Here is a 27381-nt window from a genome sequence, read left to right as displayed (position 1 = left end):
GCAGCTGGGCAGTCCAATCGGGTCCTCCCTCTCGCCCCGCCCACTCGGGCCAAAGAAGTGGCCGCACGGGGATGGCCCCGCCCCGGGCCCCGCCCCCGACGGCGCTTCCGGGCAAAGGCCCCGCCCCTCCGGAATCCCCCTTGCCGCCTCTGTGCGTAAGTTCAGAGTCCATGGTTACCCGCCCTGACTCACTCCTTCGTGGATTAATTTGCCTATTCATCATTCATTCATTCATTCGTTCATTCTCTCACTCTTTCCCCTTCCTCCTTTATTCCATTCATTAATTCCATGCAGTCATTCTTTTCTTCCTTCTGTTTCTTTGTTTGTTTTGAAGGAATATTAATTTTCTGCACAAGCTGGGAGTCTTGTGGGGAAAGCGCATAGGTGGTGGGCTGGGAAGCACTGCTTCCTATTCTCAGCCTATTTCTCTCGATTTTTTCTTGCTTTTTCATCTTTCCAAGTTCAGGAGTATAGGTCGAAAAGGGATCCATTATTATTATTATTTTTTTTTTTAAGAGAGAGTGAGGGGGACAGAGAGAGAGAGAATTTTAACATTTATTTATTTTTTCTTAGTTCTCGGCGGACACAACATCTTCGTTTTATGTGGTGCTGAGGATCGAACCCGGGCCGCACGCACGCTAGGCGAGAGTGCTACCGCTTGAGCCACATCCCCAGCCCGGGATCCATTATTATTAGAGAAGAAATTCTTCCCTGTAGTCCCACATAGAGAGTCATTTCTCCAGATCACATAGAATTGGGCAGGAGAATATGTTTTTATTAAATGGGGTTTCTCAGGCAGATTTGTTTAACAGGCAGAGTGCTCATGGGTTTCTTCTTCCTCACAGGGCGAGCACTGACCTTGAGTGGTTACAGTATCTGGCCACCCCCAATGGTCAGGGAAATTTAGTTCCTCAAGGTAGGGCCAGGGTGGAGAGGCCCCAGACACACTGCTGAGGCCCCTTCCATTTCCTCAGTCTCAGCCCCCAAACATATTTTCTTCCCAGTTCCTGCTTTCCTTGGGCCCACAGAGGCCATGGGAGAACATCTCCCAGGTGAGTTCCATGCCACTGGTCATTGTTTGCTCCTTTCATGCTACTTCCTGGGACTCCAAGGGCCATTGACCTTGGGTTAGCAATGGTCTCAGAGGATCATCCCGAAGGTAACAGCTTTTTTTTTCATCTCTGGCTGGGAGGAAGGAAGCTGGGGTGAGGTGGCTCCTAACCAGCTCTCCCCACTTCTCACCAACCTCATTTTATGCATCCAGCCATTCACTCATTTGACATTATGTATAGAGCTTCTGCTATATGCCTGACATTGTTATCTCTTCTGGGAACAAAACCAACCATCACAGTAATAACTAACAATTCCCCCGCCCCCACCAAGAAAATCCCAAGGTCCCAGCTTTCAAAAAAACTTCCTGGCAATTGCAACTCAAGGTGGTTGTGTTAAGACAGGACACAGAACAGTGTTGGGGGGCACACGGTGGGCCAGTTATTCAGTGGGGTGAGATGAGGGAGCATTTCTTTTGAGCTGAAAATGGGAAGGGAAAAGGGTAGATAGGGGAAGAGAAGGGCCTGCTCTTATCCACTGTTCTCCATCCACGTGGAGGACTAAAATGGGGAGGATGTCTTGAGCATGAGGCAGAGAGGAGTCATGAGGGAAAAGCCCAAGGAAACTGAGGCATCTCCTTCCCTTGGGGATGCTGGGGTGTACTCGGTGGTAGAGTGCTTGCCCAACAGGTGAACAACCCTGAAAACAAACAAGACATTACCAAAACCTCCAACCCCTCTCCTTCCCTTGGGTCAGTGTGATTTCAGATATTCTTAATCTCCTCCCCTGCATGCTTCTCTCCCATCCTCAAAGTCTAGAGCAAAAGTATAAACTCCAGACCTAGAACAGACAGGTTCAAAATCTGGTACTATCACCCCCATTTTAATGTTGGGAAGCTGAGGGCCAGACGAGTGAGTTGAATTGCCCAAGTTTCAAAGGTCAGGAAATGCAATGCTGGGTTCTTCTGACTTAACTCAAACCTTGAAATTCATTTCAGTGAAACTGTCTTCCTTTGTCAAGATCTAAGCCATGCATGGATGGCATCTGAGCCATGTTCAGGGATACAGAACTCAAGAGAGTTCAGTGACCACCCTTCTAATTGACACAGAGGCCAAATTTAAAGAAAAACCCACCCCAACCCAGCTAGATGTCTGGCCCTGAGCCATAACAGGTGTGTATCAGCCCCTTTCATGGCCACATGAGGTCAGCATTGAGTCACCTACTGCCATGAGCACTAGAACCTGCACTCTGACAGGAAGCCCTCCTGTCATTCCAAGAATGGGGAAAGGGACCATGGCAGTGTTATTTGGAAAGATGCCCTAGGAACTTCGACTCAGGTTATAGCGTGTTCACGGCCCTGACTTTGCTCCTCAGTAACAGTCTTGTACGAGGCTAGACCCCTGAAGTCTTTCTCTCCCTCTGCTGAGTTCTCTGGTTCCCTTTGTCCTGCCTTCACTCCCCATCTCTGCCCACCCTAGCCAGGCTCATCTTGGGAAACAGTTCTAGTTTCCATGGTGACCAGCTGGTCAGCTGGCTCATCCCACCATCCCCCCTCACTACCCTTTTCCTGGAGCTTCAAGGGAAGGGTAGTGTGTGTGAATGGAGAAGGCAAGGTGGTATTTTGTGTCTTGGGAGCTGTGGCATTGGCCAAAAGGAGTTGGATTATCTTTCCTCCAAAGGCTCTTGGATGGGAGGTGGAAAGGGTAGGTGTCAGAAGGAAGATTATAAACACCTATATGGGGAAGTAAAGAATCTTGAAGGTTAGGAAGGCTGCGTTAGGACCTTGGCCCTTTGTCTGCATGGAGGACTGGAGTCCTGATTTCAGTCTGAATGGGCTGAAATCACCCAAAAAGCATGGGTGTAAGACATTGGAATAGCCACCAAGAGATTCTGTCCTCTGCCACAGGAGTGAAGAGAGGCCCCACCTCTTCAGTACCACACCCTTCTCTACTTGGGCCGGGAGAATGCACTCACCAACCTGGAAAGGATCATTCAGGTTGGATGGTTCTGAAGTGATGGAACCTCACCTTGCCTGAGAAGGGAAAACAGAGGCAAGACCAGGTGGAGGAAGTGCTTCTTCTGCCCCAAATGAGGTGCAGGAATAGCCCCTGCACATAGATTTGCTTGTATCCTACACCCAGAGATCAGATATCCAGGCTTTGTTATGAATTACTTTTTTTTTTTTATATTGGGGATTGACCCAGAGGTGCTTTATCACTAGCTACATTCCCAGCCCTTTTCAGTTTTTAGTTTGAGATGGTCTCACTAAATTGTTGAGGCTGACCTTGAACTTGTGGCCTCCTGCCTCAGTCTCCCAAGTAGGTGAGATTACAAGCATGTGCCACTGTGCCTGGCTTCCCCTGAATTTTTGAACAGGAAAGATCTGAATTCTAGGACTAGCTAGCTGGGTTGAGTGTTAGCAGATGACAGGTTAGTCACTTGCTCTCCTTCTGCCTTGGTTCCTTGAGGATAAATAAGAACAGTTACTGGGTGTCAAGGACCCTAATGACACAAAGTAGGATCCCCCAGTGACTGCAAATGAACAAATTGATCATGCATGCCTTTATTACATCCTATCGTAATGATTGGTTTCCATGTCCTTTAGTCCCTGTAAACTTCAAGTTCCTGGAGGGTAGGAAATTGTGTTTCATTTTATACAGGGCACACATTGGCTGCCTAATACTTGTTTATTGAATGGATGCATCCATCCAGGAATGCATGAATGAATGTCAGTTCCCTTCCTTACTGTCCTACCCGATGTAGGGAAAAGCAATGTGAGATGGACAACATGGGGTGGGGGCAGGCTGGCTGCAGTCACTCAGCCTGGTTTGTGGTCTGTGACTCTGCCTCCTACACCCACAGACCAGAAGCCTTAGAGATTATCTAGTCAACATTCTCACTGGACTGATGAAAAAATAAAGGCTGAGAGAGGGAAAGGCACTTGCCCAAGGTCAGACAACTCACTAATGGCAGAGCCAAGATTAACAATTAGAACTCAAGTTTCCTTGACCTCCAGCCTAGGGCATTGTACATACTTCATTGCTTTTCTGGGGCTGTTCTTCTAAGGGAGGAAGAAGGTTCAGTGAAGGCCGGTTCCAATGTCCTCTCCTCTGTCCTCTGTTAGTCCTTTTCTTACAACTAGCTTCATTCTCTCCCCTTTCACCGCTATTCCACCGTCTGAAGTTTGGCTCTTGCCTTAACCCTTTACGATGCAACTAATAAGGATCTTCTTTATGATACCAAGTCTCATTTTCCTTTCCCCCCTGCTCCTTAGATCCAGGAACTTGCGGGAGCCGGCTCTGGAGGGGTGTTGGTTGACCCTCGGGCGCCCCCTCCACGGAGGACAGGAGAGGAGTTGCGGCATAGATCTTCCCAGGATGGGCGGGCGGGCAGGAGGGAGGTGTGGAGAGCAGGGCTGGGACCGGGGAAGGGGTGCGCGGAGCCCCTGTTGCTTCTCCCCTTTGCGAGGTGGTTATTAGGAAGGCTTGAGGAAGGCGGAGTTTGGGGGGCCGAGGGCGGGGCTGGGCTGCGCTGGGAGGAAGAGGGGGGGCGCGCTGGCTCCAGCTCCGTTCAGACAAAAGGCGGCGGCGGGAGCGGGCGGGAGGCGGAGCGGCGCCGCGAGGGCCTCAAGGTGACACCCGCCCCCGGCCCCGGCCCCCCCAGCCCGGCCCCTCTAGCCTGCCCCCCAACCCCGGCCCCCATCCCCTTACCCTCGGTGCCCTTTCCAGGCCCCCTCCCCCCGTCGGGGGGTGGGGAGCAGTGAGGGCCCCGCCCCCTCCCACCCCTTCCCCAGGGCCAGCGCAGGATGCCCCCAGCCCCTGGCAGCCCCCCGGGAGGTCTTGAGCTCGACGCGCCCCCTCTACGCCATGTCCCCCCCTGGCTCGGCCGCGGGAGAGAGCGCCGGCGGCGGCGGCGGCGGTGGCGGCTCGGGGGTCCTGGAGGAGCCCATGGCAGCGGCGGACGAGGGCCCCGCCCGAGAGGAGGTGAGAGCCAGCGGCCCCTTCCCCGGGAGCTGTCGCGGCCTGGTCCCCATCCCCCCCGCCGTGCGCGGCCCCCGCGGTTCCGCCGCAACGCGGCCGGCGCCCCGCACCCCGAGCCGGCCGCCACAGCCGCAGTCCGGCGCTGCCTCCCCCACCTGGCGGCCGGAGCTGTCCGCGGTGGCGAGGAGGGGGCCGCACCGGAGGCGGGGCCAGGGGGTCCCGGGCAGTGGGAGGGGCCTGGGGCGGGGCCTCGCGGACCCCGGGGCTGGAGCCGGGGACTAGGCTATCCCAGGGTGGGGTGAGCATGGTGGTGGGATCCTATCTTACAGAGGGGATGCTCTCTTGATGGCCATGAAGGGGGACTTTATAGGGGCTCAGAGTCAGGAAGGCACCTTGGGGAAATGGTGAGGTTACCTAGGCTAGGGCCCTGCGAAGTTCAGATGTGTATGGAAGCTGTACCTCCTGGGGTCACAGGGGTGTGAATGTGCATGTGGGGAGCACCCTATCTCCCAACCCTCTGCTCCTTTCCCTAGGGGTCCCTAAGCTCAAGAATCCTTCAGTCTTGGTACTAAGCATATCCCTAGTTGAGGGCCGTAGGGTAGTCTTCTGAAACTGGAGACAAAGAAACTGAGGAAATTACCAGAAGCAGCCCCCCCACCGTGGGCCTCTCATGCACACTTATGCACATACATGCACACTGCACTAGACCAGGAGCTCAGCAAGAGGGACAGAACTATAGGTAGAGCTCCTTCTGGTTGTGCCCACACTGGGACAAGCACATAGCCAGGTTGGCACAAAGGTGCATACACTCCCAGAGACAAGGCTTCCAAAAGGCACACATAGGTATGTGCTCTTATAGGTACATGCTGTGTGCTATTTCCTATTCCACCTACCTGTCCATACTAAGTCCAGGGCCTGCTGCTTGTTACTATGCTCTTTCTTTCCACCCCTTTTTTCCTTTTCCTGGCTGGCCTCCAAGTTAGGCCTGCAGAACTGAAGGGACAAGTCAGGATTCCAGCAAGAGGTCATATATTACGTGACTGCTGAGTGCCAGCACCATGGTAGGCATCCAGGATGCAAAGAATTAGGCATGGGCCCTGCCCTCAGGGGTGCTCAGTCTAGAGGAGGCTCAGACATGTAAACAACTCACTGGGCCAACCATGGGACAGAATGTGCCAAATGCTTTAAGGGAGCACTGAAAACTGTTTTCTGTGACAAATGGCTGGGTTTCAAATGTCTTTCTTCCTACTCCTGCCCCATATCCCCTGTTCCCATCCTCTCCCTAGCCACATGACTCTGCCTTTAAATTTTTTTTTTTTTTTTAGTTGTAGATGGACACAATACCTTTATTTTATTTGTTTATTTTCATGTGGTGCTAGGGATCAAACCCAGTGCCTCACGCATGCTAGGCAAGTGCTCTACCACTGAGCCATAACCCTGGCCCCAACTCTGCCTTTTTGAATACCTCCCTTTGGACTGCCTTTTGCTTAGGGACCCCATCCCCTCCTTCTCATCCTAGAACAGAGGGAAACAATAATAGGGTGTAGCAGGAAGACTCATTGGAGGAATCCAGAAGGGGGCCTGGGCTTTCTTCTGGATCCTCCTCCAAAGAAGTATCAGACTGATTGCCATGAGAGTTAAGGAATTGGATTGGTTAAAGGGGAGTGGCTCCTCTAGAACCTAGACTGAAAATATCTGCAAGAAGTAAGGGCCCAGCCGGGTGCAGTGGCACACGCCTGTAATCCCAGTGACTCGGGAGGCTGAGACAGGAAGATTGAGAGTTCAAAACCAGCTTCAGCAAAAACGAGGTGCTAAGCAACCCATTGAGACTCTGTCTCTAAATAAAATACAAAATAGGGCTGGGGATGTGGCTCAGTGGTCGAGTGCCCCTGTGTTCAATCCCCAGTACCCCCCCAAAAAAGTCAGGGCCCCCACCTGATAAGTAGGTGGTGACGTGGGTCCCTCCCCCCTTTCCTGGAACACCTGGAAGGGGTCTAGGCTGGCGTCCTACCTTTGCTGATGCCTATCTGTCTGTCCTCCCTTCTTCCCCATCCACACCTCCTCCTGTTTCATTACCATCTTTGTGTCTGTCTTTGCACTCTCTCTCTCTGGGTGCCATCCTATCCATCTGTGTCTTTGCTTCCTGGGCCTCCATTTCTGGTTCTGATCCCTCTCTGCCTCTTGGGGTGTCTCTCCGCACTTTCCTGTATTGGCATTCTGGTCCCTTTTACTGTCCTTGTGGCTCTCTCTGGATCACTTCTGCGTTTATCTCTGGTCTGTGGTTCCCATCTCGGTCTTATGTTTTCTCCCTACACCCCTGTCTGTGTCTCTGATGCTGGTCTCTTCCCCTCCATTCCTACATCCATCTCTTTGCTGGGTCCTGCCACTCTGTCTGACTTCCCACTCATCTTGACCCCCTCCCTGCCCATCTGAGCAGCAGCGTCCCATCCAGCCCTCTTTCACAAAGTCCCTCTGCCGTGAGTCCCACTGGAAGTGCCTCCTGCTCTCGCTGCTCATGTACGGCTGCCTGGGGGCAGTGGCCTGGTGCCATGTCACCACAGTGACCCGCCTCACCTTCAGCAGCGCCTACCAGGGCAACAGCCTCATGTACCATGACAGCCCCTGCTCCAATGGCTATGTCTACATCCCCCTGGCCTTCCTGCTCATGTTGTACGCCGTCTACCTGGTGGAGTGTTGGCACTGCCAAGCCCGCCATGAGCTGCAGCACCGTGTTGATGTGAGCAGCGTGCGGGAGCGTGTGGGCCGCATGCAGCAGGCCACACCCTGCATCTGGTGGAAGGCCATCAGCTATCACTATGTCCGCCGAACCCGTCAGGTCACCAGATACCGCAACGGAGATGCCTACACTACTACCCAGGTGAGAGGCTGGAGGGGAGAGCAGGCCATTCAAGATGGGAGAGGGTGCTCAGACTTGCACCTGTGTGTGAAAGAGCACAAGGCATCTGTGAGCTCAGATGGGAGCTTCAATAAGAGGGTGGTAAGAATAACTTAATAATAGCAAACACAGAAAGAGCCAGGCTCTGAGTACTTTACAAATATTGAAGCATTTATTTAATACTCAGAGCAAGTCTATGAGGAAGGTATGTCCCCATCTTACAGATGAGGAGGCCAAGACCCCATGAGCTTAAATAACTTGTTCAAGGTCACTTAGCTAGCATGTGGACGAGATGGGAGTCAGCTCCAAGCTGTCTGTTCCAAGGTTTATACTATTCAGTGCTTATTGGCTACAGATGACTTCACAGGTCCAGTCTCACAGCATGTGCTCACCTGTTCAGTGAGGTGACTGTCACTGAGTTCTCTTTCACAGGTAAGGAGACCTAAGCTTAGAAACTGGCCCAAGGTTTGCAACTCCCGAGTGATAGACTCAAAACCAGGTGCTTGGATTCCCGGTTCAAGGCTCGAAGAGGATAGTGTGGGGGAATTTATGGAGAGTCCACAAAACAATCACCACTTTGAGAATTAGACCTTGTGAGGTCCTGGAGGAGTTGTGGTGCTGGTGACCTCTGTTTCAGAATTGGGATGAGTAGACAAAAGCCTGGGACCTATGATAGGAAAGAAGGAGGTTGAGTGATAAGTAAGGCCAGAATGGGGAGCCTAGTGACAGAGGGGTTCTTTCGGGGCTCCTTTGGATACCCATTTGGAAACACACGAAAAATGAAGACGGGGAGGCAGCTTGTGGTGGTGAGGAGCAGTGCAGGCAGTGAGAAAAGGATCAGACAAACCAGGGATCAAGAGGAAGCAGAGCTTACTGAATGCAGTCAGGGAGGGTTGACTGTAGTCCAATCTCATCTCTTAACTCACTGATTAAGCAAAGAGCTCAGTGTTTCCATAGCCAAGACGGTAAGATCTCCCTGCTCCAGCCGCTGCTTAAAACGGGACAGGCTTAGGGATGGACCAGGCAACAAGAACAGCAATGGGACAAACGGGTGGTCGGGAGGGCCAGCAGGAGCAGATAGAGGAGGGCACCGTGGCACCGACTCTTGGGGACTCCAGCCGCCTCCCCGTGCTGCAGGTCTACCACGAGCGTGTCAACACGCATGTAGCAGAGGCCGAGTTCGACTATGCGCGCTGTGGCGTCCGAGACGTGTCCAAGGCGCTGGTGGGGCTGGAGGGCGCGCCCGCCACGAGGCTGCGCTTCACCAAGTGCTTCAGCTTTGCCAGCGTGGAGGCTGAGAACGCATACCTGTGCCAGCGCGCGCGCTTCTTTGCGGAGAACGAGGGCCTGGACGACTATATGGAGGCGCGCGAGGGCATGCACCTCAAGAACGTGGACTTTCGAGAGTTCATGGTGGCCTTCCCGGACCCAACCAGGCCGCCCTGGTATGCCTGCTCGTCGGCCTTCTGGGCTGCGGCGCTACTCACGCTGTCGTGGCCCCTTCGCGTGCTGGCTGAGTACCGCACAGCCTACGCGCACTACCACGTGGAGAAGCTCTTCGGTCTGGAGGGCCCGGGCTCGGCTAGCAGCGTGGGCGGCGGCCTCAGCCCCAGCGACGAGCTCCTGCCCCCGCTTACCCACCGCCTGCCGCGCGTCAACACGGTGGACAGCACGGAGTTGGAATGGCACATTCGCTCCAACCAGCAGCTAGTGCCCAGCTACTCGGAGGCGGTGCTAATGGACCTGGCGGGGCTGGGCGCGCGCTGCAGCGGGGCGGCGGGCGGTGGCTTCGCGCCCACCTGCCGCTACGGCGGGGTAGGCGGCCCGGGCGCGGCGGGAGTGGCCCCATACCGGCGCAGCTGCGAGCACTGCCAGCGCGCGGTCAGCAGCTCGTCCATCTTCTCACGCAGCGCGCTGAGCATATGCGCCAGCCCGCGGGCCGGCCCTGGGCCCGGCGGAGGCGCGGGCTGCGGGGGCAGTCGCTTCTCGCTCGGCCGTCTCTACGGTTCCCGACGCAGCTGTCTGTGGCGCAGCCGGAGCGGGAGCGTCAACGAAGCGAGCTGCCCCACGGAGCAGACGCGGCTGTCGAGCCAGGCCAGCATGGGGGACGACGAAGACGACGACGAGGAGGAGGCCGGCCCGCCGCCGCCCTATCACGACGCCCTCTACTTTCCAGTCCTCATCGTCCACAGGCAGGAGGGGTGTCTGGGCCACAGCCATCGGCCGCTGCACCGCCACGGCTCCTGCGTGGAGACCTCACTGTGACCTCCGGCCCTGGAGAGGCCCACAATGTCCTCCCTCCTGCCCCTTGCCGCCTGGGCTCCCTGCGTGTAGCAGGGGGAGACACGATGACTGAGGCTGGGCGGGTTACAGCGGGAAGCCGGTAAGGGGAGAGCGCCCAGACGGTCCCAGGTGGGACTGAGACCCCTGTCTTCCCTGTACAAAGAGACAGAAGGGTGGGAGGGGATCAGCACCTCTCCTAAAATCCCACCCACCTGGGCAGAGTCGCTCTTCCAGCCCCACTCAAGTTCCTAAGGAGATGCCTCCTCCTCCTACACGCACATTCGAGATTTCCCGTCCAGCCTGTCAACGGGTCTCCTGACTGTTATTTGGCAACTGTGCTGTTGGGCCTCCTCTCAAGGGAGCAGCTCGGGCAGTGCAGCTGGGAGGTGTAGAGGCTGCGGGGAAGGGCAGTTGGGGCTTTCCTTCTTCCGTTTCATGGCCCCACTGAGGCCTCTATTGAGGGGGCGGTGGTTTGGTGAACCCGAGGGCTGGCTTCCAACCAGCTAATGAATTCAGCGGGTCTGAGGCCAGGGCCAGGTGGCAGCCCCAATACTCCATCTCCACGTCGTGGAAATGTTGCTGTCCTTTTCTTGGCGCTGGCCCCAAAGCTTGGGGTTTCCTTTCTGCCACTCCCTCCGCTGTTGTTTATCTCACTGAGCCCCAGGAGCCAGATCCTGGAGGGACTGTGCTCACCACACCTACGTCACTCATCCCTGGCTCTGAAGAGCTGTTGCCAGGGTGCAGGGGGGAGGGGAGAGAGCCATAGAGGGCAGAACGCCTCAGTCCTCTCTGGAAACTCCGGCAGCTTCCCAGCAGCAACCTCCTCACCTGGGTTCTGGGCGGGTGCTCCCTTTAGAGAGACTCAGGTGCCACCCTGGCAATACTCATTAGAGCTGGCCAGGGTGAGTGACTAAGTGGAGAGACCACGAGATACTTGTGTGTCAAGCAGAAGAATTAAAGAGCAGAGGGCAGCAGAGGGTACAGTGAAAGGACCTCTAAAGATAGGGGTGCCTGGGTGGCAGCCCTTTCCTCCCCCAGAACCATGTGGAGGAGTGGAATGTGCTTGCCCCTTTTACACGCCTCTCTGGGGCTGAGGATGGTGTCATAAGTCCCAGCTGGAGAAATACTCAATTCCAGTGGCAGGGTCAGAGGCAGGAATTCTCCGAATCTTGCCTGACCACTCCATCTTCTTCTATCCCACAAGCTGAAGCCCTGCTGTGTGTTCCAGGGTCTTCAGAAGGGCATCCTGCCACTGCCCTAAGGCGCTGGCCTCCTGTCCTGTTTCCCTAAAGCTCTGACACCAACTTCTCTCCCCCTGTGCTCTTCCACTCCAGTGTGTGTCAGTGTGCATGTCTTGTACAACCCATGCCCTCCCAACTAAGGTTTTCCCAGCAGATTTAGCGTCCCAGGGTTGAGCTCACTTTTCAGCCTAGACGGGATTCCCTGGGGCCACCCAGGCACGGCCCACCCCTGCTGCTTCTTGCTTTGCCTCAGCCATCAGATCTCCACCTCCAGCCTCTCCCATATTCCTCCAGCCCAGCCAGGCCTGCCCTATAGAGGGGTGTGGCCTCCACCTATGCAACATCACCCTGGCTCCCCTTCCCTCCTTCCCAGGAGGAAATGGGGGTGGAGGGAATGGACAAATTGTGGAGACGCCATAGCCCATGGCTCATTAAGGAGTTGAACTTTCCAATTACATCATAGATAGCTGAGTGAGGAGGGAGAGGACGTCAGAGAGGGAGAGGTTTGGGCAGAAGGGAACAGCTGCCCACTGAGTTTTCCTGGGCATCAGTGTTCACCTGCCTGCCAGTATGAAACCTGCCTGGACCCTGAGTCTGTGCTTCTCAGGGATCTGGAAGCAGGAACACCCTCTTTTCCTCTGAATGGACATCTGTGAGGTACAGGTGGTGAGTTGTGGCCTCAGGCCCCAGTTCTTGGCCTGGCACATGGATGTCCTGTCCCCATATGGGGTCATTTTGGCCACCTTGTGGCTCCAAGGCTGGAGATACTTGGCTCCTCCCTCAGGCCCAGTCCTGAGACCACAGCCTGGCCTCAGAAGATGGGAAGAGGAGCCCTGTTATACTTTTCCCCTGAATGGACCATTTCTGCCTAGGTCTTCTCACACAGACTCAGCTCCCACACATGCACAGACTTAGAGAGAAACCAATTCTTTGGTCTATTTTCTTGGTGACTTTATTGATTGCCAGGGAAAACGAAAACCAGAAAATTAATTAATCTCTAAAATTAAACTTTACACTGAATGTTCTTGTTTCTCTAATTAGAACCTCTGCTAGCAGCTGTGGCTACACACACACCTACCCTCACACCTACACGTTTGCACTCCGGAACTGTCAGAGGGTGTCAGGCATGGAAGGACTTTAGGTGGCCCAGACAGGTACATGCTGCAGTCACTCCCAAGCCCCCTTTGGTGCTCTGCTCAGCGCCTGTTTGTTAGAAGGCAGGCACTCCTGGATTGTGGTTGTAGCCCATGGCCCGCCCTATGGGGACATGGATTTGGAGGCTCTGGGCCACTCAGCCCAAAGAGAATGGAGGATGAAGCTCAGCCTGAATCCATCAGTCAGGTCCTCTTGTGGCCCCATGGGCTGATGTGATTCCTTTGGGTTTGGTCCCAGGTTGGGCAGCCACAGAGTGCTGGGGATTCATGGAGAGCACCTGGAAGGCTCCATGGTCCTGGGGACAAGGGCTTGTGGGGTGGGCTGGGCCTGGCTGGGGAGAAGACAGGTCTCTGTCAATTGGGTGCATCACACTGTGGCCTTTCTGTTGTGGATATCCAAGCGCAAAGATTGTACAAATCAAACTGGTGGATAATAAAGTTGCGGATGACTCACTGACCTCTCTTTCCCAGCGTGCGCTCCTTCCCTATCTCCTTTCTCCGGCAAGAAGCTCCCTGGGGTGGATGGCAGGAGTAATACCACACTTCCCCAGCAGTCATTCTCTATGATTGCCTCCTCAAGGGAGGTCTGAGCTCCTGTCACCCATTGTCCCCTTCTCAAGTTGAGAGTTGGGGATTAGGGGATGGTGTGACCTATAGAACCTGACCTTATAGAATCAGGCAACAGGAAGGTGGCAGAAAGAGCCAGGCATGATTCTGCTGTAGCCAGAGGGGAGAGAGAGGAGGAGAGGGAAAAGGAGAGAATGAGAGAGAGGAAGAGGGAGAGAATGTGTGTATGTACTTGAAGGTTACGGGTCTGCACAGCAGAGAGGAATATGGGAGTGGTGAGCCAGGGAGGTGGGCAGCCCTCACAGGAGAAAATCTGATCAGGTACAGTCCTCAGAGTCCTCTCTGCCTTACCTATTGCTGGAAGGAGTTGGTTATTCGTGGGGTCCAGTAATCCTTTTTCTGGGTCCCCAAACTAGGTGTCTGCTTTATACCTCTTCTTTCCCTATCCCAGTTCCCCTTCCCACCTCCCATCCGTTTGCCTATGACCCTCTATCACTCACTTCAAGGATTGGTCTCCCCTCCCCCTTCCTCTGAACCACTGTGACATCTGCAGCAGAGTGCCCAGCAAAAGCATGAAATTCTGGATGGAGCTCAGGTAATGACCCAAGTCAGGTCCCTGTCCCCCCTCTTATTCCACAGAATGATCAGGGTCATTGGCAATGATGGGAGACGTCAAATAGCCAGGATTCAAGGTCCGCTGACGGGCAGCTTCCCGGTTGGCACAGAGGGCCTGGCCAATGAGGTACTCGCTCTCCTGGGCTACATCTGATAGGCGGAGGTCAAATTCCAGGAGGGTCTTGTTGTCTGACATGCCTTCCAGGAGCTGCTTGCCACCATCCTGGGACAGTAGGAAAAGGGAAGGGTCACTTTTCATCATCACCCAGGATCACATGCACACACATATTTTAATATGGATATGACTGAAACAATTTCACAAAGCCATACTTAACCTATCTATGCATGCTGACCCGTTCGGTCCCATTCTACCTGAAAAATGGTGGTCAAGATCCCTAAATTTATTTTTCAGTCTCAGTGATTTGAAAAACTTGGATGTCTAGCATCTGGGTAGGTCTTGGACATGTGGGACTATTCTGTCTAGGGAGATGTGAGGGGGAAGTTGGGCAGGGTGACAAAAATAAAAAAAGGAGAGAGGAACAGTGCTCTCCCCTTTACTGCCTCTGGGCATGTCCCCATATGAGATGTTAAAACTTCAGCTGCCATCTTGGGAGCATCAGAGAGGCCATGGCCATGGGACTGGGTTGGGCAAAGCAGAGGCACTGAATGGAGGGATTTGTCAGCTCCAGGATCTGGGGCTTCTGGTTACGTGAGATCCTAAATATTCCTCCTGTTTAAGTCACTTCCTGGCTCAGTTTTCTGTTACTTGCAGCCAAGAGCATATCTATGGTGCACATGGTGCATGCCTGACAGGCATAGTGGGCGAGAGTGCAAGGTTGTTCTCATGGAAGGTTCAGTGTGAAAGAATGACACCTTGGGAGGTGGAATATTGCTGTTCTGTGGTTGTATCCCAATAGTGTGTTGTGAAGTCAATTTAATGGGTCACAGAAGCATTTTAAAAAATAAATAAAATAGAATCTAAAGGAAAATAGGATAAATCACAGACAGTAAATATAAATTTCAATGATATTATATTTTTGTGCATGTCCACTGGGTGTTCATGAAACTTGAATTTCCACTTTCTTTTTGGTACTGGGGGTTAAACCCAGAGATGCTGAGCTATATATATCTCTAGTCCTTTTTCAATTTTTATGTTGAGACAGTGTCTAGCTGAGTTGCTGAGACTGACCTGAAATTTGCAATCCTCCTGCCTCAGCCTCCCAAGTCACTGAAGTTACAGACATGTGCCACCAAACCTGGATGTAACTTGCATATTTTAAAAATATTTTTTAGTTGTACATGACTCAATACCTTTATTTTTATGTATTTATTTTTTATGTGGTGCTGAAGATCAAACCTAGTGCCTCACATGTGCCAGGAAAGCATTCTATCACTGAGCCACAACCCCAGCCCTGTAACTTGTATTTTGTATTCCAGGACTTGGTCAAGGAAGTTTGAGAAGCACTGTCAGAAAGGACTCAGGCTGGGTTGGGAATATATTGGTAGGCTTGAACCCCAGCTTTGTCAAAACAGAGCAAAAAACAAAACAAAACAAAACAAAACAACCCCCCCATTTGATTGTATAGATTTAAAGATTAAAGGAAAAATATTGGATATTATTGCATATGCATATATTATAGCATAGTATGTATGCATATTCAGTGCAGAGTGTAGTAACTCAAGCTGTGATTTCTTCTTCTTCTTTTTCTTTTTCTTTCTTTTTTTTTTTTTTTTTTTTTTTTTTTGCAGTGCTGGGGATCAAACCAGGGCCTCATTCATGCTAGGCAAATGCCCCACCACTGAGTCATACCACCAGCCCCCATCTATAACCTCTCGATACTTGTCCTGCAAGGGTCCCATGGCAGTTGGGTTTTGTTTTGTCTTTTTAGTGATAAAGGCAACCCAGGGTTGCTTTATCACCCCAGCCTTTCATATTTTTTAGAGACAGGGTCTTGCTAAATTGCTTAGGGCCTATCCGTGTTGCTGAGGCTGGCCTTGAACTTGTAATCCTCTTACCTCAACCTCCCGAGTTGCTAGGATTACAGGCCTGCACCACTGTGCTAGGTTTCCCATGGTAAGTGGATTCCACACTCACCCTCTGCCTGCCCCAAAAGAGAGGACTCACCAGCCCGATGTGGTTGCAGGACAGGTTAATGCTGGTGAGCGTGGTGTTGATGGCAAGCACCTGGGCGAGGAGCGTGGCTGTGGGCTCAGACAACTCATTGCCACCAAGGTTCAGTGTGGTAAGGCACTTGTTGGTCTGCAAGGCATGGGCAAGTGCCTGGCCTCCCTCATCTTCCAGGCAGTTGAGGCGTAGGTTGAGGGAAATGAGGTTGGTGTTGTGCGCCAGGGCGTGAGCCAACGACTGCGCGCCCGGCCCACGCACTTGGTTGTTGGCCAGGTTAAGCACGCGCAGGCGGCTGTGGCTGAGCAGCTTTGCAGCAGCACGTGCACCACGGTCCCCAATGAGGTTGTGTGACAGGTCCAGCTCCCTGAGGGCTGGGTGGTCAAGCAGGCTGCGGATCAGGATGCGGGCCTTCTCATCATCCACCTTGCTTCGAGTCAGCCTGAAGATCTGCGGGTAGGTGGAGGGTCTATAGCACCTGCCAACAGGGCAGGCTGCCCTCCTGCCCCCCTTTTGCAGGTAGAGAAGGTACCAAAGGTAGTTACGAGGAGGTCTGAGACTCTGTTCCACTGGTATTGGCCACCCAGCTGGTTCTTGGACAGGACAGGTCTACCTAGTGGTACAGAATTGGTGGTAGGTGGCAGAGGGACATGTTATTCCCTTTTTTTTTCTTTTTCCCAATACTGGGGATTGAACCTACTGGTGCTCTACCACTGAGCTACATCCCCATCCCCCCTTTTTAATCCCCATCCCTTTGTTAACTTTCATTTTTTTTGGGGGGAGGGTACTGGGGATTGAATCCAGGGGCTCTTAAGCACTGATCCACGTCCCCAGCCCTTTCTTACATTTTAGTTAGAGACAGGGTCTCACTAAGTTGCTTAGGGCTTTGCTAAGTTGCTCAGGCTGGCTTTGAACTCATAGTTCCTCCTGCCTCAGCCTTCAAGCTGTTGGGATTACAGGCGGCACCACGCACTGGGCTGCTTTGTTTTGTTTTACTGCTGGGAATGGAACCTAGGGCCTGGCTCTTGCTAGACACATGCTCTACCATTGAACTACACTGCCAACCCTAAGGACAGGAACTCTTGAAAGAGGTTAGCTGGGGAGACAGGAAGTGGGGAGGGAGGGTGAGAAACACTAAATAATGGAATGAAAAAATAAAAGGTACAACCAGAGATATAAAAAATTGTTCTGTATTTGTGTAATAAGAATTGTAATGCATTCTGCTGTTGCTTATTTTTTTAATCAATAAAAAAATAAAAAATAAAAGGAAGATGGTGGGGATAATATTATGAATGTTGTGGATAGGAGCCCGACCCTCTGCTTCCCACTGGCTGGTACCTATCCTCTGTCTCCCTTCAGACTTCTATGTGGCTGGCCTCTGTCTCCCTACCCTTTAATTCTTTCCTTCCTTTACTGCCCTCTTAGCCAGGTTAAAGCTTGGTTAAAATCCTCTTGTATTTTTATTGCATTTACCTAATGAAGCCTGGAATCTGGATCAGCCTCGCTCTCTATTTTCTGCATGCCTGTACCCAGTCAACAAACAGAATGGAAAATGTCACCTGATGGGACTGATTGGTATCACTGACTCCACCAGCAGGCCTTCAGTGCTGTGTACCTATGCAACTTTACTTCTCTGGACAACAAACTCTCTCATAATCTACAATGACTATTTTATTTTATTTTACTTATAAATATTGCTTGGTACCAGGGATTGAACCCAGAGGCTCTCTACCATTGAGCTGCATCCCCAGCACTTTTCATTTTTTTTTTAAAGAGAGAGTGAGAGAGGGAGAGGGAGAAAGAGAGAGAGAGAATTTTAATATTTATTTTTTAGTTATTGGCAGACACAACATCTTTGTATGTGGTGCTGAGAATCGAACCCGGGCCGCACGCATGCCAGGCGAGCGCGCTACCGCTTGAACCACATCCCCAGCCCCACACTTTTCATTTTGAGACAAGATCTCAATAAGTTGCCCAAGCTGGCCTTGAATTCGTGATCCTCCTGCCTCAGCCTCTTGAGTTCTTGGGTTACAGGCATAAGTCACAATACCCAGCTTTACAACAATTATTGTTGTTGTTGTTATTATTATTATTATTATTATTATTAGGTACCTGGGGACTGAACCCAGGGGCATTTTACCACTGAGCTACAGCCCAGATGTTTTTGAGTTGCTCAGGCCTCACTAAATTGCTGAGGCTGAACTTGAACTTGCTGTCCTCCATCCTCAGCCTTCTAAACCCCTGGAATTGCAAGCATGCACCATCGTGCCTGGCTACAATAACTATTTTAACCTTTTCCAACCTCAGACTCCAAGGGGCCTCCCTACAGAACTCCCTTTCAGCTTGTGGACTCTCCTGACTTCTCAGCAACTAAATGGGATCCTATTTCTGATATCAAACACACACCCACTGCTCCTCACCACATCCTCATTTCCATTGCCCAAGGCCAACTGCCTCACATCAGTGCTAGGTCCCACTGTTCTTGCCTTTTCAGAATTTTCCCTGATCCATGGACCTGGACTTCTCCCCCGCCCAACTGTTTTTTTTTTTTTTTTTTTTGGGGGGGGGTACCAAGGATTGAACTCAGGGGCACTCAACCTGAGCCACATCCTCAGGGTCTCACTGAGTTGTTTAGCACCTCGCTGTTGCTGAGGCTGGCTTTGAATTTGTGATCCTCCTGCCTCAGCCTCCCAAGCCGCTGGGATTACAGGCATTCGCCACCTTGCCTGGTCCTCCAGCTGTTTTTAAATTGTTTAGGGCCTCACTAATTTGCTGAGGCTGGCCTCGAACTTGCTATCCTCCATCCTCAGCTTCCTAAACTCCTCTTCCCTCTCCCCCTCCTCCCCTTCTTTTTCTCCTCCTCTTCCTTATTCTTCCTCTAAAACTATCTTTTTAATTTTTTCTACTTTTTTTTAATTGGTGCATTATAGTTGCACACACACAATGGTGGGACTTGTAGTTACACAGTCCTACTGGTACCTTTCTTCTGCATTTTCCCCTTTTATGCAGGTGGATGGGGCCTTGCTTTCATTCTAAACATGCAAGTTTCTTAAGAAAACCCAAAGCCCTCATCTATCACCGCTCTCCTCATCTCTGCATCCCAGTCGAGTTCTCCAAGAAGCTGGTCTCAGCCGCCCCCTTTCTCACTTCCCACTCTCCCCATGAACCACGCTCACAGCTTGTGCTCCTGGAACGCCTCTGAACCTCTTCTCAGGGACGTCCAGGTTTGCAAAGGCCAGTCCTTGGCTGCACCCTACCCCATTGCTCACTCCCTCTACTTGAAACACGTGCCTCTGTCGCTCCGTGACACAATGCCATCTCCCCCTCTGCCTGCCTGCAAGCTCTTGCCGTCAACACCACATGCCAAGTCTCTCCTTTCCTCACGCTTGGTTCTCCCTTATGAGACTCCATCCAAATGCAGGCCTTCACCAGCCATGTTGAGAACATGGCACCCGTTTCCATGTTCAATTCAGACTCCTCAGCTGAGTGTCGGACCCTCTACCCAACTAACAAGATGACCCCTGCTCTAGGATGTCTCACACTGGAACTCAAAACAGGGGTCCCCCTCAAGACAGGGGTCCCGGATCCCGTGTCTCTGCCTGCAGCCCCCTCCAACCATCTGGTCTCAGGAGCAAGAATCCTTGATGTCTCCTGCTGCTTCCTTCTCTTCTACATCCTTCTGAGGCCAGCGAGACCTAACCCTAACCCTAACCCTAACCCTAACCCTAGCCCTATTGATCATACTGCCTACGTACCTCTTGAGTCTCCCCACCTCTGCAGACACTTCCATGGTTCAAACTACCCTCATCTCATCTGTGTTTGGCAGTGGTCTCCCAGGTCACCTGCCATGTCCACTGTTGCCCTTCCCATTCTCCTTCCCAAACATGGTCATCTTTTCATAGGTACGATCCAATAACATGAGCATCCTTTTGACTGACACCCTCGGATGGTGCTATGGTTTGTCCTCCAAAGGATCATTGTGTTGAGACTTCATCACTAGTGTAGTGAACCTTTAAGAGGCGGAGCCTAGTGGATGGTGGTGGGGTCACCGAGAGTGCTTCCCTCAGAAGAGATTAATGTAGTTCTCCTGGGACCCCATAAGAGCAGGTTGTTATAAAGTGAGACCACCCCATGCGCTTGGTTTCTTCCTTACCTGTTTCCTTTTCTGCTTCTCTACCACATTGTGGAGAGGAGAAACAAGGGGTGGTGTCATGCTGTATGGACCCTTCAGCCACCAAAATTGTGAACCCAAAACACTTTTTTCCTACCCCCACGCATGCCAGGCAAGCACTCAACCACTGAGCTATATCCTCAGCCTCCACCTCTTTTCTTCATAAAGTACTCAGCCTCAGATATTTTGGTATAGCAACAGAAAGCTGACTGATCCAGGTGGTGCCCCAGAGCTCCTCAGGATAAAGATAGATTCCTTGACAAGGCTTCCTTCCCCCAGTGATTCAGCCGCTGATTGGCTCTCTCTTTACCCCATCCCTGTTCCCCCATATTCATGGCTCCAGCCACACGGCCTTCTCTTCAGGCCCTGGAATTAGCTGTATTGACCATGCCCAGGGGCCTGTATGTGCTGCTCCCTCTGCCTGGAGTGAGCTTGTCTCTTTCCTCAAGACTATAACTCCCACTCTTCCTTATAATCTCTACACAAGTGACACTTTCTCAGGGTAGCCTTCCTGGACAAGGTCAAATGTCCCTTTTATAATCTCTCATAAGAATGTCTTTTCTGTGGGCTGGGGCTGTAGCTCAGTGATAGAGCACTTGCCTAGCATGTGTGAGGCACAGGGTTCAATCCTCAGCACCGCATAAATAAATAAATAAATAAATAAATAAATAAAATATTTTTTTTTTTAAAGAGAGAGGGAGAGAGAGAGAATTTTTAATATTTATTTTTTAGTTATCGGCAGACACAACATCTTTGTTTGTATGTGGTGCTCAGGATCGAACCCGGGCCGCACGCATGCGAGGCGAGCGCGCTACCACTTGAGCCACCTCCCCAGCCCAATAAATATTTTTTTTAAGAATGCCTTTTTTTTTTTAAAAGCATGCATTTCATCCCAGTTTAGGGTTGCCAGAGGCAATACAAGATGGCCCGGTGGGGGTAGCTCAGTGGTAGAGCAGGTGTTTAGTGGGCAAGAGACCTTGGGTTTGATTTCTAACAGTCCAACAGCGCAACAAACAAACAAGGCAAACAAAAAGCACTAAAACAGGATGCCCCGTTCAGTTTAAATTTCAGATGAACGAGTATGTCCCATGGAATATTTGGGACATAACTTCTAAAAAATTTGTTATTTTTCTGAAATTCAGATTTAACTGGACATCCTGTATTTCTAATCGCTAAATTTGGCAACCCTTCGTCTAGTTACAATTTTACATTTATATGATTGCTCATTAGTGCCATTCATCCCTCCAGACTGTTAGCTGCAGAGGGCACAAATAGTATAATTTTGCTCTCTGGATCTTCAGCACCTGGGACAGGGTCTGTAGCGCAGATGTTTGTAGAATGACTAACTGGCTGGCGAACTGAGCCTCCTTCATCTACATACCCTGAAACTAGTCGCTTGGTGCAAGATGCATTTTAAAAAACAGTCAAGTCTGGGTCTGGGGGTCTGAGCCTGTGCTTAGCATGCCTGCCTGAGGCCCTGGGTCCAATCCCTAGCACCCCAGCAAACGCCCCCGAAACTCCTAGGTGGATGCATGGAAAAAAAAAAAAAACCTGGGAAGAAGCAGATGGTAGTAGAGAAGGGAGAGGAGGGAATCCGGAAGACACTGGGGAGAGGAGGTGGGGCTACGCAGGGGGCAGATGGTACCTTAAGGGTGTGGCATGCCTTGATGGTGGCCGCCAAGGAGTGACAGTCTCGGTAGGTGAAAAGGAAGAGGTTCCACTCGAAGTTCATGCCACAGTCTTTGACACCGTATACCAGGTCCAGCTCCTCCAGGTGGATCAGGCCGGCCACCAGATCGCCCAGCTGGTAGTGGTCCATGGTGGGCTCCTCCGACTCCACTTCGCTTTCCGACTCGGACGGCTCCCGGGTCAGCGGCGAGGTTGGGAGCTGCACCGGTGGAAGGAACTGATCCACACGGATCCTGCGCACGTAGTTCCTGCAGAGGGGCAGCAAGTCGAGGATGACGCTGGGGTCCGTGGTACCCGGGATGAAGTGCTTCAGCAAGTTCTCCAAGTGCCTCTCGAAGAACATGTGTTTCCAGCTGCCGCCATGCTTGGACACGTGGCACACCGGCCAGCGCTTGGTGCAGCAGCGACGCCAGTAGTTCTCATCCTCGATCAAGTTGGCGGTCACAGCCAGCGGCAGATCAGGGGACAGGTGGTTCAAGACCTTCTGCTGGTGCTCTGGGAGCAGCTGCTTCAGGATAGGGTTTTCTTGGGGAGTAGAGGAAGGAAAACAGGGGTCTCAGTGTTGGGGACATGACAACATGGTTCCCTGGGGTTGGCTTTCCTGGGGGCACTGAGGAAAGGAAAGACCCTCTTTGCCCTTGGGGAGCTCCACTCCGAAAGGAGGGACAGCCTTTGCTCTAGGAGGCTCAATGGGAGGGGAGATGAGAAGTCACAGCCCAAGAATATTCCCTGCCTGCAGCTGGACAGCTCAGTATCTGGGCTCAGGGAACCCAGGTCCAGGATAAATCTCCACTCCAATCCTCCATGACAACCTCATCAGATGGAGGAGATAACTCCTGACTCCCAGTCTGACCTGATTCATTTATTTGAAAGCAAATATATTTGCTTTAATACCTACTATGTGCCAGACACTTTCTAGGCGCTGGAAATATAAACATGATGAAGCCCCTCCCCCTCAGAGTTGACATTCCAGCCAGCAGAGGGCCACAGTAAATGAGGCCAGGTGGCAGTAGTTGCTGGAGGCAAATGATGGTCCTGTCCTCAGAGAGCCCCCCTGCTACTGGGAGGGGCTGGCAGTCCTCTTTGGAAAGGATTAACATTTTGGGATCAGAGAGTACAGAACAAATGAGGAGGAACCCACACAAACCATGGGAGACTCCATCTGGGAGGAGGGGTTAACCAGGGAGGGCCTTCCAGAGGAGGAGGTGAATTTGGTTCAGGTCAGGTTTTGCTGGAGAGTGTGGACAAGACTGGGAAAGGACGCAGGGGTGGGGGTTTGCTGTGTGGGGGTGGTTGCTGTGGAGGGGGTGGGGGGGTTGCTGTGGGGGGTTGGGGGTGCTGCTGTGTGGGTGGGAGTCTGGTGGGGCCAGAAAGTGAGGCAGCACCAGACATTGTTTGGGTGCCTGGTGAAAGGGAAGTGCCCAACAGCTAGGAGGATGCTACCAGCGGGTGCAGGCTGCCCCAGGACCTTGCTTCTGGGGGTCTCCACACCAGGAAGCCTCCACTCCTGCCTCCCTCCTGGTCTGCTCCTGCCCTCCCAAGCCCAAGCTGGGCAGGCTCACTCTCGAAGTTCTTGATGATGTGCTGAATGCAGAGCTCTGTGAGGAGGGGCACAATGGCCAGTGACCACTCAGCATCCTCAGCGATGATCCGGCGCATGTGACGCACATTTGTGGGCTTGCTCTTTGCTGGGAGTGGGCCTGAGGAGGACACGGTCTTCGAAGGCTGTGGGCCTGAGGAGGACACGGTCTTCGAAGGCTGTGGGCCTGAGGAGGACAAGGTCTTCGAAGACTGTGGGTCTACGTTTGAAATCTGGCTTGCAGTGGGCGGCGGGCCCTGGTTGGAGACTGTGGACTGGCTGGGGCCGGACACTAATGGTGGTGTTAGGGTGCCCTGCATTCTGGGGCGTGGCAAGGAAGGAACACAAAGCCTCTTGGTGACCTTGCAACAGGAAACTTCTCAGACTGGCCGGTCCTTGGTTCAGATGGGGACCTAGAGCAAAAGAATGGGGGGGAGGGGTATAGGTGTTACTTTGGAGGATCTCAGCAGAGTGGTGCTTAGCTGTCAGGGTCTGGAGTGGAGTAGATCCAGGTATAAATCCCAGTGTGGCCTTGGGCCAATTACTGGACCTCTCTGAGTTTCAGAGAGGTTAAATGAAATTTTACCCTGTGAAATAAGGGTTACAGGACCAATAGGATTATTTGGAGTAGTGAATAAAATAATACAAAGAGGTATTGTATTTTGTCTAATACATGGAACTGTAGCAAGGAGCAGCCCAAATTTTTATATAATAATAGTTACACAGGAATTACAGTCATTGCTATACACCCACTCTTTTAGGGTTTTTTTTTTTTTTTTTTTTTTGGTACAGGGGATTGAACCCAGGGCCTCTTATCCATGAGCCAAATCCTAGCACCCCCTTTTAAAATACATTTTATTTAGAGACAGGGTCTTGCTGAGTTGCTTAGGGCCTTGCTAAGTTGCTAAGGCTGCCTTTGAATTTGTGATCCTCCTGCCTCAGCCTCCTGAGCTGCTGGGATTACAGGTGTGTGACACTGTGCCCAGCTTCAGTTTTTTAATGTATATTAACTCATCCTTACAAAAGTTTTCTAGGTATAGGTACTTGTATTTTCCCCATGATTCTGATGAGAAACTGAGGTACAGAGAAGCTAATTGATTTGTTCAACGTCACACAGTTTATAAATAATGAATTCATTTTATTAAGTTCATATCCTGAACCCTACATGTACTGTGCCTCCGAAGGTGCAGGGATTCAGTATGTATTGCTAAAAGACTGAGGTCTCCGAAAGAACCACTTAGTTCAGAACAGCTCTGTGCATTAAACATTGCACAGAAAGAACAGCAACTGCCTGACCCTGAGGACTGGGTTGAGAATAGTATGACCAATAGAAATACAAGGTGACCCCAAATGCAAGCCATGTTTGCTATTTTAAATTTTCTAATATCCCTATTCAAAAAGTAAAGAGAGCTGGGCTGAGGTTGTGGCTCAGTGGCAGAGCGCTTGCCTCACACATGTGAGGCCCTGGGTTCGATCCTCAGCACTACATAAAAGATAAATAAACAAAATGAAGATATTATGTCTATAAGAGGGTTGGAGGTGTAGCTCAGTGGTTGAGTGCTTGCCTAGTATCCACAGCATGGCAAAAAAAAAAAAAGTTTAAAAAAAAGGTGAAATTACTCTTGCATTTAAATCAGTATGTCCACAATTTTGCCATTTAAATATGTAATCAACAAAACTATTAAAAATATGTTTTTAGCCCGTGCTGTGGTGCACGCTTGTAATCCCAGTGGCTTGGGAGGCTGAGGCAGGAGGATCACAAGTTCAAAGCCAGCCTCAGCAACAACAAGGGGCTAGGCAACTCAGTGAGACCCTGTCTCTAAATAAAATACAAAATAGGGCTGGGGGTGTGGCTCAGTGGTCCAGTGCCCCTGAGTTCAATCCCTGGCACCCCCCCCCCCATTGTTTTTATACCCAGTTTTCAGAATCTGATACTCCATAGGAGCACTGAGTGTCTGAGACTGTTGAGGGCCGGGCAGGGCCGGTTGAGACAGGAGAGAGGACCCGCACACACGCCTGCCCAGGCCACCAGGCTCTCCACCTCCTCCCTGCCAGGGGCTCCCTCTGGCCCCTCCCTTCAGCCTCCGCCCAGTCTTCTGGTTCTCCAGACAGCAGTGGGCTGGCGTGGGAGGGGAGAAGGCAGCTAAATCTGGGGCTGAAGACAGAAGGCGTTCGCCCACTCCTCCAACCTTGCTGCGGGGCGCCCCTGTCCTGAGACCTGCAGGTGGAGACCGGCTGCCCCAGCGCTGGCTGCTCCTTGGGCAGTTCCCCCTCCGGTGGCGCCCTGACCCAGTGCACTGTGCAGCGTCCGGCGGGAAGGAACATTCTGATCCAACAAACGCGTCCTTGGCAGAGGGAGGAACCAGATGGTGCTCCCCAAGCCTGCCAGGCATCTCAAGGAGGAAAAGCCTGGCTGAGAGGGGGTTGGGGACAGGGCCAGTGTAGGGAAGATATTTATGCATTGTGACACCCCTATGCAGATCAAATGCAAATTTCCAGATTGGGTCCATCCAGCCTTTTGGCTAATGGCTTCTCAGACAGAGGGTGGGGCTGGAAGCAGATGTTGTGTGGAGGCACGGGTCTGACTTTGCATTTCTGGCTTTGCTGGTTGCGGTGTAACCTTGGCCAAGTTACTTACCCTATCTGAACTTCAGTTTTCCTTATCTGTAAAATGGGATACTAATATCTTCCTAAGAAGACTACTGTAGAGATTCCTCTGTGATAATATTTGCTGAATATTGATGAAAATTGAAAAGGGTGCTGGAGGGGTGTTAGAGGCACTATGGAAGGCAGGGATGCTGACCTGGCACCTTTGAATGAGTGCCCTTTTCTATTTCCAGGGAGAGGTGAAGGACAAGGGGCAGTGGTGGTGTTGGGGGCTAGATGCAAGCAGGAGATAGGTAATGGAAGGGAGTCAGAGGTGACAGGTTAAAAAGTCAGCCCCGCTACTGCCAGCCCTGCATCTGGACTCCTGGGCTCTTTCTAAAGTTCTAGTTTAAAACATTCTGTCCTTCCCCTTGTCTGGGACACTTCTCAGCCAAGCAGGACTGGGCTGGGCAGAGGAAGCACCGGGGCTACTTGTGGGCGTTGTCTTGGGGGAGGTGCTTCTGTCATTACTCACAATGCCACCCGGCCTCACTATTCTGGGAGGCAGGCCTTGCTCCTTCCTCAGGGAGGGGGGGGACACACCTCGAGGAATCCTACCTGGGCCAGGTGAGACGCCCTTGGGGACAGGACAGCCCTAGGCTTACGGCCTGTAGCCCACTCTCTCAGGAATGGGCAGCTTTTCCTAAGGCCTGGTCCTGACAACTCTCGCTGCTGTTGGGGGGCTGTAGTCTGCCCCTGCTGTGGCGTGGCGCAAGGGACCCACCAAGGCTCCCCAGGGCCCTGGCCAACTCCTCAGAAGGAAGGGGCGGAGCCTGACTCTGGGAGGCTGCCACCTGCAGGGCTGGAATAGAAATAGGCCCTGCCACCTTCCGTGTTTACAGAAACAGCAAGGCCACAGGTCTGATGTCATTTTAAGGCAAATGTTGAAGACATTAACTGCATAATAATTTTCACTTAATCAACTCTTCTAAAAATTAGACTTTATGAAAATATTTTTGGCAGATACCTTATTATCAGACACAGAGGATTTTTCTAAGCAAGATTTTAGTTTTTAAATGTTTCCAAATATTTTTAAAAAATATATGTATACATGGGCTGGGATTGTGGCTCAGCGGTAGAGCACTCACCTAGCACGGGTGGGACCTGGATTCAATCCTCAGCACCACATACAAATAAAGGCATTGTGTCCATCTACACCTAAAAAAATAAATATTAGAAAAACCCCAAAATATATATGTATACATATATTTGTTACTAGAGATTGAACCCAAGGGTGCTTAACCACTGAGCCACATCCCAGTCCTTTTTTTTTAATATTTATTTTTTAGTTTCAGGTGGACACAATGTCTTTATTTTATTTTTTTTGTGGTGTTGAGGATCGAACCCAGTACCCCATGCATGCCAGGCAAACACTCTACCACTGA

General features: G+C 51.7%; 2 protein-coding genes across 2 annotated transcripts; one reads left to right on the top strand and one right to left on the bottom strand.

The window, feature by feature from the left end:
- The first annotated feature begins 4916 nt into the window (after window positions 1-4916).
- On the top strand, window positions 4917-12971 carry Tmem151b (transmembrane protein 151B). Its single transcript, XM_026394465.2, has 3 exons — window positions 4917-5033; window positions 7468-7908; window positions 9064-12971. Exons 1-3 carry the CDS (start codon window positions 4917-4919, stop codon window positions 10189-10191), a joined length of 1686 nt encoding a protein of 561 aa, XP_026250250.1. The 3' UTR covers window positions 10192-12971.
- An 828-nt stretch (window positions 12972-13799) lies between these two features.
- Drc5 (dynein regulatory complex subunit 5) lies at window positions 13800-23670 on the bottom strand. The gene is made up of 4 exons (XM_026394480.2): window positions 23334-23670; window positions 21728-22296; window positions 15912-16361; window positions 13800-14009 (listed from the first exon to the last, which is right to left on the bottom strand). Exons 1-4 carry the CDS (start codon window positions 23668-23670, stop codon window positions 13800-13802), a joined length of 1566 nt encoding a protein of 521 aa, XP_026250265.2.
- Between the last annotated feature and the right edge of the window lie 3711 nt (window positions 23671-27381).

The sequence above is a fragment of the Urocitellus parryii genome, chromosome 8 (genome assembly GCF_045843805.1).
Source record: "Urocitellus parryii isolate mUroPar1 chromosome 8, mUroPar1.hap1, whole genome shotgun sequence".
In the NCBI taxonomy this organism is placed as follows: domain Eukaryota; kingdom Metazoa; phylum Chordata; class Mammalia; order Rodentia; family Sciuridae; genus Urocitellus; species Urocitellus parryii.
The sequence above is the reverse complement of the archived record's forward strand: the minus strand, read 5'-3'. Positions and strand labels throughout refer to the sequence as shown.

Bases quoted from the DNA above. Each gene is read 5' to 3' on its own strand.
- Tmem151b (XM_026394465.2), top strand. From the start codon at position 4,917: ATGTCCCCCCCTGGCTCGGCCGCGGGAGAGAGCGCCGGCGGCGGCGGC. The intron at 5,034-7,467 runs GTGAGAGCCAGC...CCATCTGAGCAG, and splicing joins AGGGCCCCGCCCGAGAGGAG to CAGCGTCCCATCCAGCCCTC. The intron at 7,909-9,063 runs GTGAGAGGCTGG...CCCGTGCTGCAG, and splicing joins ATGCCTACACTACTACCCAG to GTCTACCACGAGCGTGTCAA.
- Drc5 (XM_026394480.2), bottom strand. From the start codon at position 23,670: ATGCAGGGCACCCTAACACCACCATTAGTGTCCGGCCCCAGCCAGTCC. The intron at 22,297-23,333 runs GTGAGCCTGCCC...CTACTCCCCAAG, and splicing joins CATCATCAAGAACTTCGAGA to AAAACCCTATCCTGAAGCAG. The intron at 16,362-21,727 runs GTACCATCTGCC...ACCTACCCGCAG, and splicing joins AGGCATGCCACACCCTTAAG to ATCTTCAGGCTGACTCGAAG.